This window comes from Cryptomeria japonica, chromosome 8 (genome assembly GCF_030272615.1).
Source record: "Cryptomeria japonica chromosome 8, Sugi_1.0, whole genome shotgun sequence".
Classification (NCBI taxonomy): Eukaryota; Viridiplantae; Streptophyta; class Pinopsida; order Cupressales; family Cupressaceae; genus Cryptomeria; species Cryptomeria japonica.
The window spans coordinates 641,152,058-641,166,607 of record NC_081412.1 but is presented as its reverse complement, the minus strand read 5'-3'; the positions used below and the strand labels follow the sequence as shown (position 1 = coordinate 641,166,607).

Below are 14,550 nucleotides of genomic sequence, written 5' to 3'. Positions count from 1 at the left end.
ATCAACTCAATTTAGGAAGGAGAAATCCCCTAACCAAAAGAGGTTGGAATCTGATCAAAATCTTAGTCTTTGAGGCTAGATCTATTAGATGCCCTCTCCTTCCAAATGTAATGATGATGTCATTTAGTGGTTTTATTATCTTAATTTAACCCTAATCCCAATTTTCCACCCATTACAACTATAAAATGAATTCATTTCACATATGAATTTATGAACATTGTTCAATTGTCATTATCTAAACATCACATTATAGTGCAAATAAAGCATAATATACTATCAGTGAAAAAGAAGGATGCAACAATTTTTACCATGTTAAATCATATTTAAAAATGATGTGAGGCTTCATTTAATTATGGTTAAGGTTCAATTAATTAGGGTTAGGGTGATATCTTTTGACACCTATCCTCATCAATTTCCCTTTGTGTAATAGGTGCCCCTAAAAGGATATCTCTCAACATAGTTTATATATATCACTATTTAATATATGCATGCTAGTTATAAAGCAATAAAGACATTTGTTGTTGATAAGTTTTACAAGTCTGCGTGAGAACAAACATTAGGGAAAAAACAATATTATCTCAAAGAATGTAACCTGCTTTTGACCATCAACAAAAGGCCTATGTAGAAGTTAATATCCCTTGGAGAGCAATGGTTTATAGTCTAGGTGATAGCTAACTCACATTATTTTTAATGTGAAATAGGTAAATGGAAATGACAAAAAAAGTATGGAAAGAGAGAGTTTACATTTTTACATAATTCAACGACAGAAATAGAAATATACTTTATTTTAGACTCTAAAACTTCAATAACATTCAAACCAAACACACAAATAATTTAATTGACATTTTCATTTTACAATCTATTTAATTAAAAAACCATTAAAAAAAACCATTATCAAATTAAATAGTAAAAGATAGAATATTTAAAAAACAAAATTAAAGTTTAGTATCCCACTGATTATCTTACAAGGTTGAAAATCTTCTACTCTATTCTAGTCCAGAGTGAGATTAAACAATACCTTAAAACCATGCGTTTGGATTTAATTCACCCGGCTTCAAAACTTGCTTTGACTTGAGATAACGGTAGGACGTCAGAAAAAGCCAAAGGCCAATGCTAAAATCAAAAACAAATTGGGAGAAAAAAAGAGCAGGCCATTGGTATATATTTTTTCTTGCTTTATTTTTTATTGAATTAGGTGTGGAGAAGCAGAAGAACTTTGGCGAAAACCAAAGGATTTTAACATGGGTAGCCTTTACGCTCTAGATTTTGATGGCGTTTTATGTGACAGCTGTGGGGAGAGCTCCATCTCTGCCTTCAAGGTATGTATGAATTGCGCCATTTTTTAATCGTGTTATTTGTATAGCAAATTATTACAACGCAGAGTAAACACAATATTGCAGATCGCAAATGGGGATTAGCATTTTATAACTGGGGACTGAAAAAAAAAAAAAAATGAATTTGGGCTATTGTAGGCAGCAAAAGTTAAATGGCCGGAGCTTTTCACGGGAATCGAACCTGAGACCGAGACTTGGATTCTTGATAACATGCGTACTGTAAGTTGAGGTTTGAAGCCCTTGTGATTTTTCCTTTTTCTTTTTGTTTATATTGTAGGTGTTTCAGGAATGCCTTAAATTGTCAATTGGGAATTTCTTCTATCAACAACCAAAAGTTTTCTATGGCATTTAATGAATAGCTTTAATGTAATTTCAAAATACGCGATAATTAAACAATACTTGTTTCAGAAATGCTTCAATATGTCAATTGGGAACCCTTCTGTCAACAACTATAAGTTTTTTATGGCATTTAATGGATAGCCCTTAAAGCAATTCTAACATTCTTGTTTCTTCTTTCAATGAATTGTTTCTGGGTGGTAGAGAGTGCAGTTATTTTAATCTAAAGGAACTTCTTACGTCATTTGACGGAAACTTTTATGACAGTTAAAAGACTTAAAGTCTTTCACGGTCCACAAATGCTATAAATAAAAGCTTCTGTGCAGAACTGTGTAAACAACCATGAAAATAGATGTTTCAGGAGACTTTCTGCCAATCAGTCGAACGTGGGAATGAAGATGCAGCTTTCTCTGTATATGATAGCAGCATTGAAAACACGAGCCTAAAAAAGGATAAGTTCAGTAGCTAGTATTGGCCAATTCATAACTTTGTTCAAAAAGAAACTTCAAAATTTTTCTCAATTTTTGTCGACCACTTTTTCTCTCCGAAGACATAGCTAAGGTGAACATATAACATCTAATGAAAATTGAGAAGTATTTTTAGTTGGCAACTAATCTCAAAAATATTGAGCTCTCTTTATTAACAAAGATTGGCCTAACTTTCTAAATTAAAATTTTTCCTGTCCAAGAAACAACTAGAAGTCTAGAATGACACAGAACACAAACAGGGAAACTGCTGCATAAATGCATATTTATTATTATTCCTTATACTTTTAAATTACTAAATAAGAGCTTATTTGATTTTCTTTCAGATGTTTATGTTGGGTATGTCCCATGGATGCTATGCATTACCCATAGTATAGAGTGTGAAAACTTTTAACTTGAGACAAATTGACGCTTTTTTGCATGGTAATTTTCTTTTCCAAGATCATCTCAACAAGGCGGACAAGTTGTACTTATGTTATCAGGTTCGATCTGATGTGGTTGTACTGTGCATCCCCTTCTTTGGATCATGAAATAAGTTGGCGACTATAGGATAAGTTCAGGAATTGGAATCTGTCACCCAATTCATTTGGCTAGTTACGTAATTCTCTAGACAAACAATGCAATAGCATATTGAACAAAAACAATCAGAATGAACTTTTGAGTTTTATTTGTATGATTACTCATTTCTGTATGTGGGTTTGTTTTGGAGGTACCCCTACTACCATGTCCAGATCTAGATTCTTGTAGAGAAAGAAAGGTAGGGTTATGCAATAACACAACATATTTGACGAAAGGCTGTATTAACCTTGATTATTGCACACATCTAGTTTGCTCACTGCCTAATTTTCTAATGCCCCACTATTCATCTTAATTCCATACTGAATGAAAGCATGTATGTTTTTTTATCTAATAAAACATAACAAGTTGAAGCAAAAACAGTCTAAACATAAACAATATATAGATATTTAAACTATAGCTCACCCTTTCAAACATGAGTACGCTAAGCACCATGCAGTGAATTGATATACTCTTATAGCGAAATTAATGTAGCAATCACCCTATTGTATATCTCGTCACGGGTAGATATTTGTATGGTGTTGAAGATGTCTAGATAAGTCCTAATAGCTAGTTTGTTGAAGAATGAATTCCCACAAACAATTCTCGAGCCTTCATTGTGAAAGATAAATATCATGCTTCCTTATTCTCTCATCTTGCAATGGTAATGATATTGTTATCCATTATGCTTATGTTGCAATAAGTGTTAGAAACTGGAATTTGGAAATATGCCATAAATAAGCGTATCAGAATTGGAGATGTCTCAAGTCTGGATACAGATGGTAATTTGTTTTTACTTATATAGGAAATGGGAAAATTTCACAATAGTATCAGAAACATCAACGGAAAGAAAAACAAAGTACAATCATTTAATAAAATTAAAGTAGACAAATCGTTTTAACTTTTAACTACCACATACTGCTTGCAAACAATGGGCACTGGAGAATGAAGTTATGAACCTTCAAAAATTTTAATTTATTGTATCTAGTATTACAAGTCTATATGATAAGATTAATTATTAAATGTCATATCATAATATATATTCAATGTTGACTGATGAGGAAAGTCCAAAGGCCAAAATTAAATACAAAAAAATAAAATGAGAGGAACTTCAATATGATACATTTAATCTCTTTCATGAGACTACCCTAATTGCTGGCTACTTTAAGGTGCTCACTTTCTCCTTTGATGTCAGTTTTATCAAAATTTGACAAACCATCCGTACCAGCCTCCCTATTATAGTTTGTGATTTGTCTAGAATTGCTTACATCCTAGTAGATCATAGGTCTCTCAAAATAAAATTGTCTTTCATTGAAAATGTTGCAAGATACGTTACTGTGTATATATTAAATAATAATGTGATATTTAGTTATAATGGTCAAATAAGTTTTTAGGATGTACTTAAGGAATATTCTTTATTCTTTGAGTTTTTATTTGCTTTTCTTAGTTGTCAATCTTATCCTTATTAGATAAATTGTTTGCATTTGTTGTTTAAGGAGACTTTTGCTCCTTTGTTAATATCAAATATCTTGCTAATCATTCTCTGTGTCATTAATTTTCATAATAGGGTATCAGAGCTTGGTTTCTAAAGGAACCCTAAAATCGGTGGGTAGAGAATTTATCAAAAGGAAGCTGTATAATTGTGTACAAAGGTTTTTGATGAATTTTAAAAAAATAAAATTGTGGGTTTATTTAGCAATTTTTTTTTGATGATTTTTTGAATAAAAATCATGGGTTTTCTTTTGGGTCTGCAATCTTGATTTTTTTTCATCAAATCGTGGCTGTCTCTACAACAAATCATGAGGGTTTTTCTTCAGAATTCACATCTTTTGTTTTGTTGCAAATCAGAAATCTTGTTTGAGGGGAAATTGGGTCTATTTTGAGAGGAAATCCTGCCAATTTTGGACAGAAATTGTGTCACGACTAGGTTTCTCCCTGCCCATGTCAGATTCTTGAGGTTTTTGATAGATTATTCTTTATTTTGGGCATTTTTATTTGTGTTTTTGGTACATGATAAGGTTTTTTCTGCTTGTGTCTAGATTTTCAAACATTTTTTCTTTTTTTGTTTTTTCAGGTGCAACAGGCAAATTTTATTAGAATAATTAATTCTTGTAGTCAGTTACCTTCTTTTGTGGTTCTATTAATGGTCATTTAGTTAGTCATTAGTCAACTATTGCTTCTTTTACAAGAACGTATAGTTTGCTTTTTAGTTTTAAGCTCCTTAGCTTTATTTAGTGTTTTAAGTTTTTTTAAGCTTTAGATTAATGGTTTGTTCTTTTTAGAACACCATCTTGTAATTCTTTTATATATACTTGTATATTTGTAATTAATTGATTTGATTATTTTGAGCAATCAATTTTTCAAATTTGTGACTTTTTTGGAAACAAGCTCCCTAAGATTTCCACAAATATTTCTGTTGTTTTTATCAGAATCGATGGATTTTTTGTGGGTGTGTATACACCAAGGGTTTGGCTGCACTAATTTGCTTTTTTTTTGGCAATTTTTTTGAAAAATTGTGGCATTTTTTTACATCTAGGGCATGGGATTCTTCGGGCTGCAAATTTCCAGAATTGTTTATCATTTTTTTTAATTTTTTGACAAAATTGTCCGTTGTACCTTGTTTTTGGGGTTTTGAAATTCTTTTTCTTAAAAATTTCCAAAGTCTTCTTTCAAGAACCACAAATTCTTTGTTTTCCGTATTTTTGGAGTAGGGGAGGGATGGCTTCATTGACCAGCATCATTTTGATAGGCAATTGAAGGTTCATTGGAAAAAAAATACAACACTTGAAAACAAAGGATGCTAATTATCTTCAAATATTGGTTCCTTGATCAGATCATCCTCAGGATTGAGACCTGGTTAACAACTACAAGTAAAGACCAAGACAAGTTTGATGAGTATAACTGTGAATTTTGTATGCTCATTAAATTATCCATCATAGATGAAATGCTTCTGAAGATTCCTTTAGGCAAATCTTTTCCAAAGATTTGGAAACACCTTTGAGATCTGCATGAGATAAAGGGAGGGCCTTCTTGAAAAATATGTTATTCTCGATCTTGACGGATGAGAAGGATGAGAAGATGTCTTCACAAGATCATTAGATGAAGATCAAAGACATTTGTGATTAGTTATCTGTTTTAGATTGCACCATGGAAGAAGATATGGTGGTTATAACATTGAAAAACTACCATGATCTTACGAGCATTTCATAGAAACACATGATTTGTGCAACAAAATTTTGTTGCAGGACAGATGGAAGAAGCATTTTGATAGCAGCAGCGATTCATCAAGTGTGTAATAGGCCTTTGTAGCCAAGAACAAGAGCAAAGGCAAGTGGCCTCAGAAGAAAGGTGAAGGACATAAGGAACATACTTCAAAGAATTTGAAGACTATCGCATGTCATTATTGTGGTAAAATTGCTCACATGAAGAAGCACTGCAAAAATATTACACAAGTAATTGGTAAAAAATTGTATGTCTATTAACAATGAGCAAACGCTCAATAAATAGGATTACAAAGAATTACAAGAGGGCAAGTTTCTAAAAAGAAATTGCCAATAAGATCGAGCAAGATCTTATTAAGATATTTACACTAAGTTTACAATATTGAGCATTAATAATAAAATAATCAAGTATTATTCTAATATCCTCCCTTAATGCTCAATCCATCAACTACACCAATAGACCCCCTGAATTTTACAAACTTATCTGGACTGAGGGGTTTGGCGAAAATATCTGTTGACTGCTCCGAGGTAGGAACATACAGCTACTGAATGGATCCGTCTTCAACCAACTGCCGAATGTAGTGACAATGAAGTTCTATATGTTTCGTTTTTTCATGGAAGACTGGATTCTTGGCAAGTTTGAGAACTCCCTGATTGTCCGAAAACAAGGGAGTCGGACCTGCTTGAGATATTTGCATATCTCCAAGCATCCGGCAAAGCCAAACTGCCTCACAAGCTGCCTTAACAGCTCCTCTATACTCTGCTTTTGTCGAAGAGAGAGCCACTGCCTGCTGCTTCTTACTAGTCCAGGTGACTGCACCAAATCCCAAACTGAACACATATCCAGAGGTTGATTTCTTGTCATCAACTGAGCCTGTCCAATCTGAATCTGTGAACCCTCTGAGTCGAGGATCATCACTCCTAGTGTAAAGAAGTCCATAATCCGAGGTGCCTTTCACATAGCGCAGGACATGCTTCACTGCTACCCAATGATCAGCCCTGGGGGCTGTCATGAAGCGTGAGATGTAGCTCACTGCAAAACTGAGGTCAGGTCTAGTGGCAGTGAGATAGATGAGACTGCCCACTAGTTGCCTAAATTGTGTTTCATCTACAAGAGGAGAATCAGACTTGGCTGACAATTTCAGACCAGTCTCCATAGGTGTGGAACGCAGGTTTGCAATCCTGCATTCGAAACCTGTCAAGCAAGCTTCTGGCATACTTAGACTGAGAAAGGAAGATGCTGCTATCAGTCTGCCAAACCTCAACACCCAAACAATAATGAAGAAGTCCTAAATCTGTCATATCAAAAGTGCTGCACAAATCCTATTTGATTTCTGAAATCAAATGTGCTGAATTCCCAGTAATGATCAAGTCATCCACATAGACAACAAGAAAGAGAATATCATTACCAGAGTGTTTGATATACAGATTACTGTCTGAAGGACTACGCTGAAATCCATGAGCAACCAAGTACTGATCAATTTTTATGTACCATGCTCGAGGAGCCTGTTTAAGTCCATAGAGTGCTTTCCGGAGTCTACACACTTGCGGTTTTGAACTGACAACCTTGAAACCAGGAGGCTGCGTCATGTAGACTTCTTCCTACAATTCACCATCGAGGAAGGCACTCTTCACGTCCATTTGATGGACTTTCCAACCATACTGAGCTGCAATGGCGAGAAGAAGACGAATAGTACTCATCTTAGCAGTAGGAGCAAAAGTCTCCTCATAGTCAATGCCTTCTCGCTGTGTGAATCCTCGAGCAACTAATCGGGCCTTATATTTATCTAAGGTACCATCTACATGATACTTGACCTTATATACCCATTTACAACTAATGGGTTTCTTCCCTGGAGGAAGATCTGAAAGAACCCAGGTGTGATTCTTTTGAAGACTTTGGAACTCAGCATCCATTGCCTGTTCCCACTCTGGAATCCCTTTGGCCTCTGCATATGTTTGAGGCTCATAGATACTGTGGATGTTAGCCATAAGAGCAAAATTAATTGTGTTTTGCTGTTTGCCCTTATTTCTAGAAGCTCTACCCTCAATGAGCTCATCAGGACGAAGATCATTGATGGTCTTAGCCCACCATTTAGGCCGAAGAGTAGATGTGCCAACATCAGGAGTAGGAGGAATAACTAGAAGAGGAAGTGGATCAGGATCAGGAGGAGGAGGAAGATGAGCATCTTCCGGAGGAAACTCAGGTAGTGCATCATCGAATACAGAATCTGCATGATCCCTCCCATCAGGTGAACCGAATGGAAGACAAATACCTAAGTCAGAAGCCTTCAAAGGCTGATCCTCAGAATGCTGCTGAGACGAGGAAAGCTGAAATGGTCCTCGTTCTTCATCAAAGACAACATCACGAGTGAAGATAAGACGATCAGAGTCTACATCAATCAGTCGGTAAGCCTTATGGTTGTCACTGTATCCTGTAAACATGAGCTTCTGACTCTTGGAATCCAACTTAGTGCGCTTGGCATCAAGAATCCACACATAAGCTAAAGAGCCAAAAACTTTCAAATGGCTGATCCTAGGTTTGCGACCAGACCATGCTTCCTCAGGAGTCTTATTTTTAACAACATGAGTGGGTGACCTATTAAGAAGATAGACTGCTATGAACACTGCTTCTGCCCAATATTTCTTAGGAACGTTTCTATGTTCCATCATAGACCTAGCCATTTATGTAATGGTGCGGTTACGACGTTCTACAACGCCGTTTTGTTGAGGGGTGTATGGTGTGGTTAACTTACGTTTCATGCCATGTGTATCACAGAAAGTAGAGAAAGCAGAAGAACAAAACTCCCCCCCATTATTAGACCTAAGAGTAATAATAGAAGGACTAGACTCTTTTTCGACTAAGGCCTTAAATTTCTGAAATACAGTAAACACATCTGATTTGTGCTTAAGGAAATACACCCACATTTTACGATATTGAAATCATCAACAAAAAGCAAGAAATACCTACACCCAGTAACAGAAGTAGTATTCATAGGACCACATACATCAGCGTGGACCAGCTGCAGTACCTTAGAGGCTCGCCATGAGTCACCATCCTTGAATGGTGTCCGGTGCTGCTTCCCAGCCTGGCAAGCTTCACAAACACGATGATTTTGAGTCTGAATATCAGGTAGACCATGTACTAAGTCTTCCCGAACAAGCTGTGCAAGATAATGAATGTTCAGGTGACCATATCGCTGATGCCAGAGATTGCTGATATATGAAGATTTAGCTGCGAAGGCATGTTCAAGAGAATCACCTGTATCCACAAGTCTATATAGACCATGATCCTCAATGCCAACAACTACAGTAGTGCTAGAAGCACGATCAACAATCGAGCACTTATGTGTACTGAAAATGACATCCAGCTGAGGAGAATGCCGCATAATTTGACTGATAGAAAGGAGGTTAAGTTCCATACCAGGAACATAGTACACATTGAGGAATATGAGATTCCTCCCTCCAGACTGTATCTGAACGCTGCCCTTGCCGACAACAGTGTACTCTTCACCACCTCCAAAAATAATTGAATCAGTGTAGGGAGAGAACTCAACAAACCAGTCACACCTGTGAGTGAAATGACGAGAAGCACCAGAATCAATGTACCAGGCAGAAGACTTCACATGATTTGCAAGTCTTTTAGCCATGAAGGCATAAAAGGCAGATTCTTTCTGCTCTGTGTGCTCAACAACATTGGCTTTAGGCTGAGACCCTCCCTGCTTCCATTGCTCGGAAGCCAATCTAGTACGACAATCTTTGATCATATGGCCAAATTTGTGACAGTAATTGCATTGCACCTTCTTTTTCTTGAAACCATCCTGAGATTGAGAAGAGCCTTTCTGCTGAAAGGACTGGGATGACTGGGATTTGCCTTTATCCTTGTGAAAGGATTTGGCAGCAAAGGCATGTTCTGAGGAGGCTGAAGTAGCACCGCTACCAAATTGTTGTTTCCAACGATCCTGTTGCAGAAGTTTGGTGCATAACTCTGGAAATTTTAGATCAACATTAGTAGAAGTAATGTTGAGAGTCTCTATAAAGTGTTCATACGGTTTTGGTAGACTTTTCAGAGTAATGACTACCATATCCTCTTCCTCCATGTGCCGATCAATAGCTTCGAGCTGATCTCGAATGTCCTTAATCTTTGTAAGATGCTCCTGTAAGGACATGTGTTCATCCATCATAATGGAGAACAACTGATTCTTCAGAAAAAAGGCTCGACTCTTGTCAGACGTCTCATGCAACTCCTTCAGATGCTTCTAGATATCTGCAGCTGACTTGTCGGAAGGAATTTGAGGTAGCTGGTCATCTGTAATAGAGACCTTGAGAAGCATAACAGCTTCTTGATTACGGTCATCAAACTTGTCCTGGTCAGCTCGAGGTGTTTGAGGACGGGACTCTGTGCCCAAAACAAGATTATCCAGGTGGCAATATTAAAAAATAGTCAGCATGCGCTGCTTCCAGGTGTTATTAATTTTCCCATTAAATCGCTGACTGCCTTCCAACATCAAGTTGGTCAATGACGCCATCTTGCACGTTTCCCAATGCATGGAAAACAAAAAAAAACGAGAAGAGGCACTGGCATGAAATTCAAAAAATTCCAATCCCAATGCAGAAACAGAGGCAGATGCAAGTACAGACTTCAAAAAATGGAGTACGACTGACACGAATTTCAAGAAAAAAATTTCGGCTGACCCAAAAAAATTTGAAGACAACCCAGAAATCCTTGCGAAAAACCTAGAAGGAATTTGCTGTCAGAATTTGGATCCGTTGGCTCGAAAATCGAGGCACCCAGAAAATTTTGACGACGACCTAGTTGAGATCTCGAAAAACCCACCAAGAATCTGCAATCGGAAAAAAATTTCGACTTGATTTGAAGGGTAAAAACCCTAATAAAAAATGCAGATTTCTGTCCAAAAATGGCAGAAAAAAATTTGCAGGCGGGAAAAAAAAATCACGTGCAGAGATTAATGACGTCGCGTCGGGATGAGCAGAAACCCTTGAGCCAGAAAAAATCCGCCATGGGTGCAGAGGTCGGGCGCAAACAATCGCGCAGAGAGCAGAAAATGGGCACGAAAAATAAAATCGCGCAGCTCTTATACAGGTTCGAAAACCTCAGACGGAAGGCATGGACGTGGGTGGAAATTTTTTTTTTCCAAAACAGACCCACGAAAACCCCTAGGTTGATCGAAAAAAAATCCGAAAAAATTCCACTAATTGAAAAAAATTTCGATTTTTTTTTCTTCTATGGCTCTGATACCATATTACACAAGTAATTGGTAAAAAATTGGATGTCTATAAACAATGAGCAAACACTCAATAAATAGGATTACAAAGAATTACAAGAGGGCAAGTTTCTAAAAAGAAACTGCCAATAAGATCGAGCAAGATCTTATTAAGATATTTACACTAAGTTTACAATATTGAGCATTAATAATAAAATAATAAAGTATTATTCTAATAAAAAGAGGTTGGCTGATCAAAATCCAACCAAGTAGTGCCTCCAACAAAGACTCATGTCACAGAGCATTCTAAGCAAGAGTCAACCTTCTATGCATTTATGGCCAAACAACCAACAAGTCGCTCCAAGTCTTCTGCATGGTACATTGATTGTAGAGCATCTAGACATTTTTCACACAAGAAAGATGGTTTCATTGAGTATGCGGCTTGCTTAGTTTTAGTGATCGTCGGTGGTGGTGAGTATATAGTTGTTGGCAAAGGCAATGTTCAAATACACTTTGGAGGGAAATGTAATGCCCCCTATTTATAGGCTGTCAATTCCCAAAGGGAAACATACATTACTACCTACCATGTTATAGTAATTACGAATTAATGACCAGGGTTGCTCATAGTACAGTTAAGCATTGTCCTTATTCAGGCCTAATCTTAATCCCCTTCTAATTTCTAATCCTGGATGGGTGACTTGCTTGTCTAGGGCACGATGATACCATCTCCCTAATGCAGCCCAGATTACTAGAACCTCGTTCCATTCACCCTTGGGGCCTGCAGCCTAGATTACATATCATGAGATGGTTTTACTCCACCTCTCCCTAATAGCATCACATCACTCAAGAAAAAGGAATTAGAACTGGTTAAGAGCTTGGGACTATAAATATGTCAATATCTTGTTGTACTATGAATGTATATGAAATTAAGTATGACTATCATACATATTGCAGTCTATATTAATATTACCATTAAATTCTGCATAAGAATATTATCAGGCTTCCTATATTAAGCATACATATTAAGCACACCCCCATGCATACCACCAAGAACAAGGATGTTACTGTCTGTAACTTAATAACAGTTCTGATCTGATCTGATCTGATCCATGGTGATGTCACTGGATGCTTTTGATTCCTTTCCTTTATATCTCTCAATGTGAGGGAGAGGTCACACCTCTTCATCATGCATGCCCTTTGGCAAGAGACACACCCTTTCACCATTAGCACCCTTTGAAAGAGTGCAACTCTTCATTATTTCTGCCCTTTGAAAGGGACACAACCTTTCACAATCAGATCTGCACTTCTGATTCCCAAATTAACCCCCCCTCCCCGCCTTTAAATGAGTTCTCCTCTCCCTTTTATACCTCATATTTGGGAGAGTCACAACTTATCATTTCATGCCTTTTGACCATTCATTAACTTTAATCAAATTTTAATTATATTTATTTATATTCTTTTATATTTTAATTTTATTATTATTATTCATTATTAAATTATATTTCAAAGTGGGGACATTACAGGAAATCTCTTATGTTCCTCGATGTATACCTTGTTCTAGGAATGGAGTTCAATCTACAGTTACTGAGTCAGATTATGTGCCATTGTCCCAAGTTGGATGTCATTTTCAATGCACACAAGTGCCATGTTGTGGACAAGGAGTCAAAGAAAAACATCACACTTGGCATAGAACATCATCGTTTGTATCAGCTTGTTGACATTGGATAGGCTCAAGAGCATGCATTGGCTGCAAAGAGTTCATCCGCTATCAAAATTATTTGGCATTAGTGTTATGGGCATCTCAATTTTTCTTATCTCTCACAATTGGCTTGAGAGAATATGGTTTAAGGTTTACCTGAGATTCAACAACAGATATTGGGTGTTTGTGGATCTTGCCACGTAAGGAAGTAGTACAACAATTCATTTTCAGAAGGACGGGCTTGGAGAGCATAGATGGTCCTTCAACTAGTTCATGTAGATCTATGTGGACCAATAAATACAACATCGGTCACTAGTGCCAAGTCTTTTCTTGTTTGTAGATGATTATAGTAGGAAAATGTGGGTTTTTTCCTAAAAGAAAAATCAGAGGTGTTTAAAATTTTTTAGAAGTTCAAGTAATTAGTAGAAAAAGAGTTAGGATGTGCAATCATAACTCCTAGGTCTCAGAATGGGGGGGGAATTATGTTCCAACGAATTCTATAACTTCTGTACTAAACACGGTATCAAATGCTAATTCACAACACCCTATATGCATCAACAGAATGACATAGTTGAGAGGAGGAACCTTACAATTATGGAGATGGCCTAGTGCATGTTGGAGAATTAGAGTGTTCCCAAGAAGTTTTGGTAGAGGTAGTTTACATTGTGGTGTACCTTCTCAATAGGTCTTCGATATTGGCAGTGACGGAGATGACCCTAGAGGAAGCATGGTTTGGGAGGAAACCATGAGTGAGCCATTTGATGGTTTCTAGTTATAATGTGTACATCTCGATTCCAGATGCCAAACAAACCAAACTCAATGATAATCATAAAGCCTATAGGTTGATTGATGTGGACACTGACTGTTTGACATTCAATAAGGATGTGGTGATTGATGAAGAAGTTGGGCCTTTTCAACTCTCTTCTGACATCAAGAGTCCTGTAGATCAGCCTTTGAGGGTTAAAAATGTTCAACTCCCATTAGCTACACCTGAAGGGGGGGACTTTGATGATTCCGAACACGTGGAATCTCCCATATAGGTACTAGTACCTATGCTAGAAGAGTTTCTTCGAGAGAACTTGGATCAACATCTCAATAATATAGTACCAGGAAGCCCAAGTTGTGATGACCATGCTGATTTGGATGGAGTGGTTTCTTCAGAGAGACCTAAGTGGTAGGAAAAACTCATTGGTGATGGTCGGGATGATGAAATGATCGAAGGTAGATCATCAAAAGGCAAGAGCAAGCAGAACACAGTTAATTTTTCTCTTATGGCTAACATATAGTGTTTATGAGCCCTAGGATTTTGTAGAGGTGAAATGTAATCTTGAATGGGTAAAGGCCATGGAAGCCAAACATCATTGCCTTAATAAAGAATAAGACTTGGGTTCTTTTAGATCTTGATGTGCAAAGTCAAGTACAAATAAGATGGTACACTTGACAAGTACAAAGCATGGTTGGTGGCTTCTCACAAAGAGAAGGTGTTGATTATGAGGAGACCTTGGCTCCTACATTAAAGATGAGCACCATTTGAATGGTTCCTAGCCATGGCATCATAGTTTGGGTGGAAAGTCCATCAAATGGATGTCAAGAGTGCCTTCCTTAATGATGACTTAGAGGAAGAAGTGTACATGACTTTACCTCAGGGATATCAGGTTGTAGGAATGGAGCATCAAGTATGCAAAATGACACATGCTC

The 14,550-nt window shown here is 36.9% G+C and overlaps 1 protein-coding gene across 1 annotated transcript in view; it reads left to right on the top strand.

Annotated features, from left to right (window-relative positions):
- Window positions 1-1,073: 1,073 nt before the first annotated feature.
- LOC131067732 (uncharacterized) overlaps window positions 1,074-14,550 on the top strand; it is a 125,793-nt gene continuing 112,316 nt past the window's right edge. Inside the window, exons 1-2 of the mRNA XM_058002858.2 lie at window positions 1,074-1,319; window positions 1,473-1,553. Of these exons, the coding sequence (XP_057858841.2) occupies window positions 1,242-1,319; window positions 1,473-1,553 (159 nt within the window). The 5' untranslated portion in view covers window positions 1,074-1,241. The remainder of the gene's footprint in view (window positions 1,320-1,472; window positions 1,554-14,550) is intronic.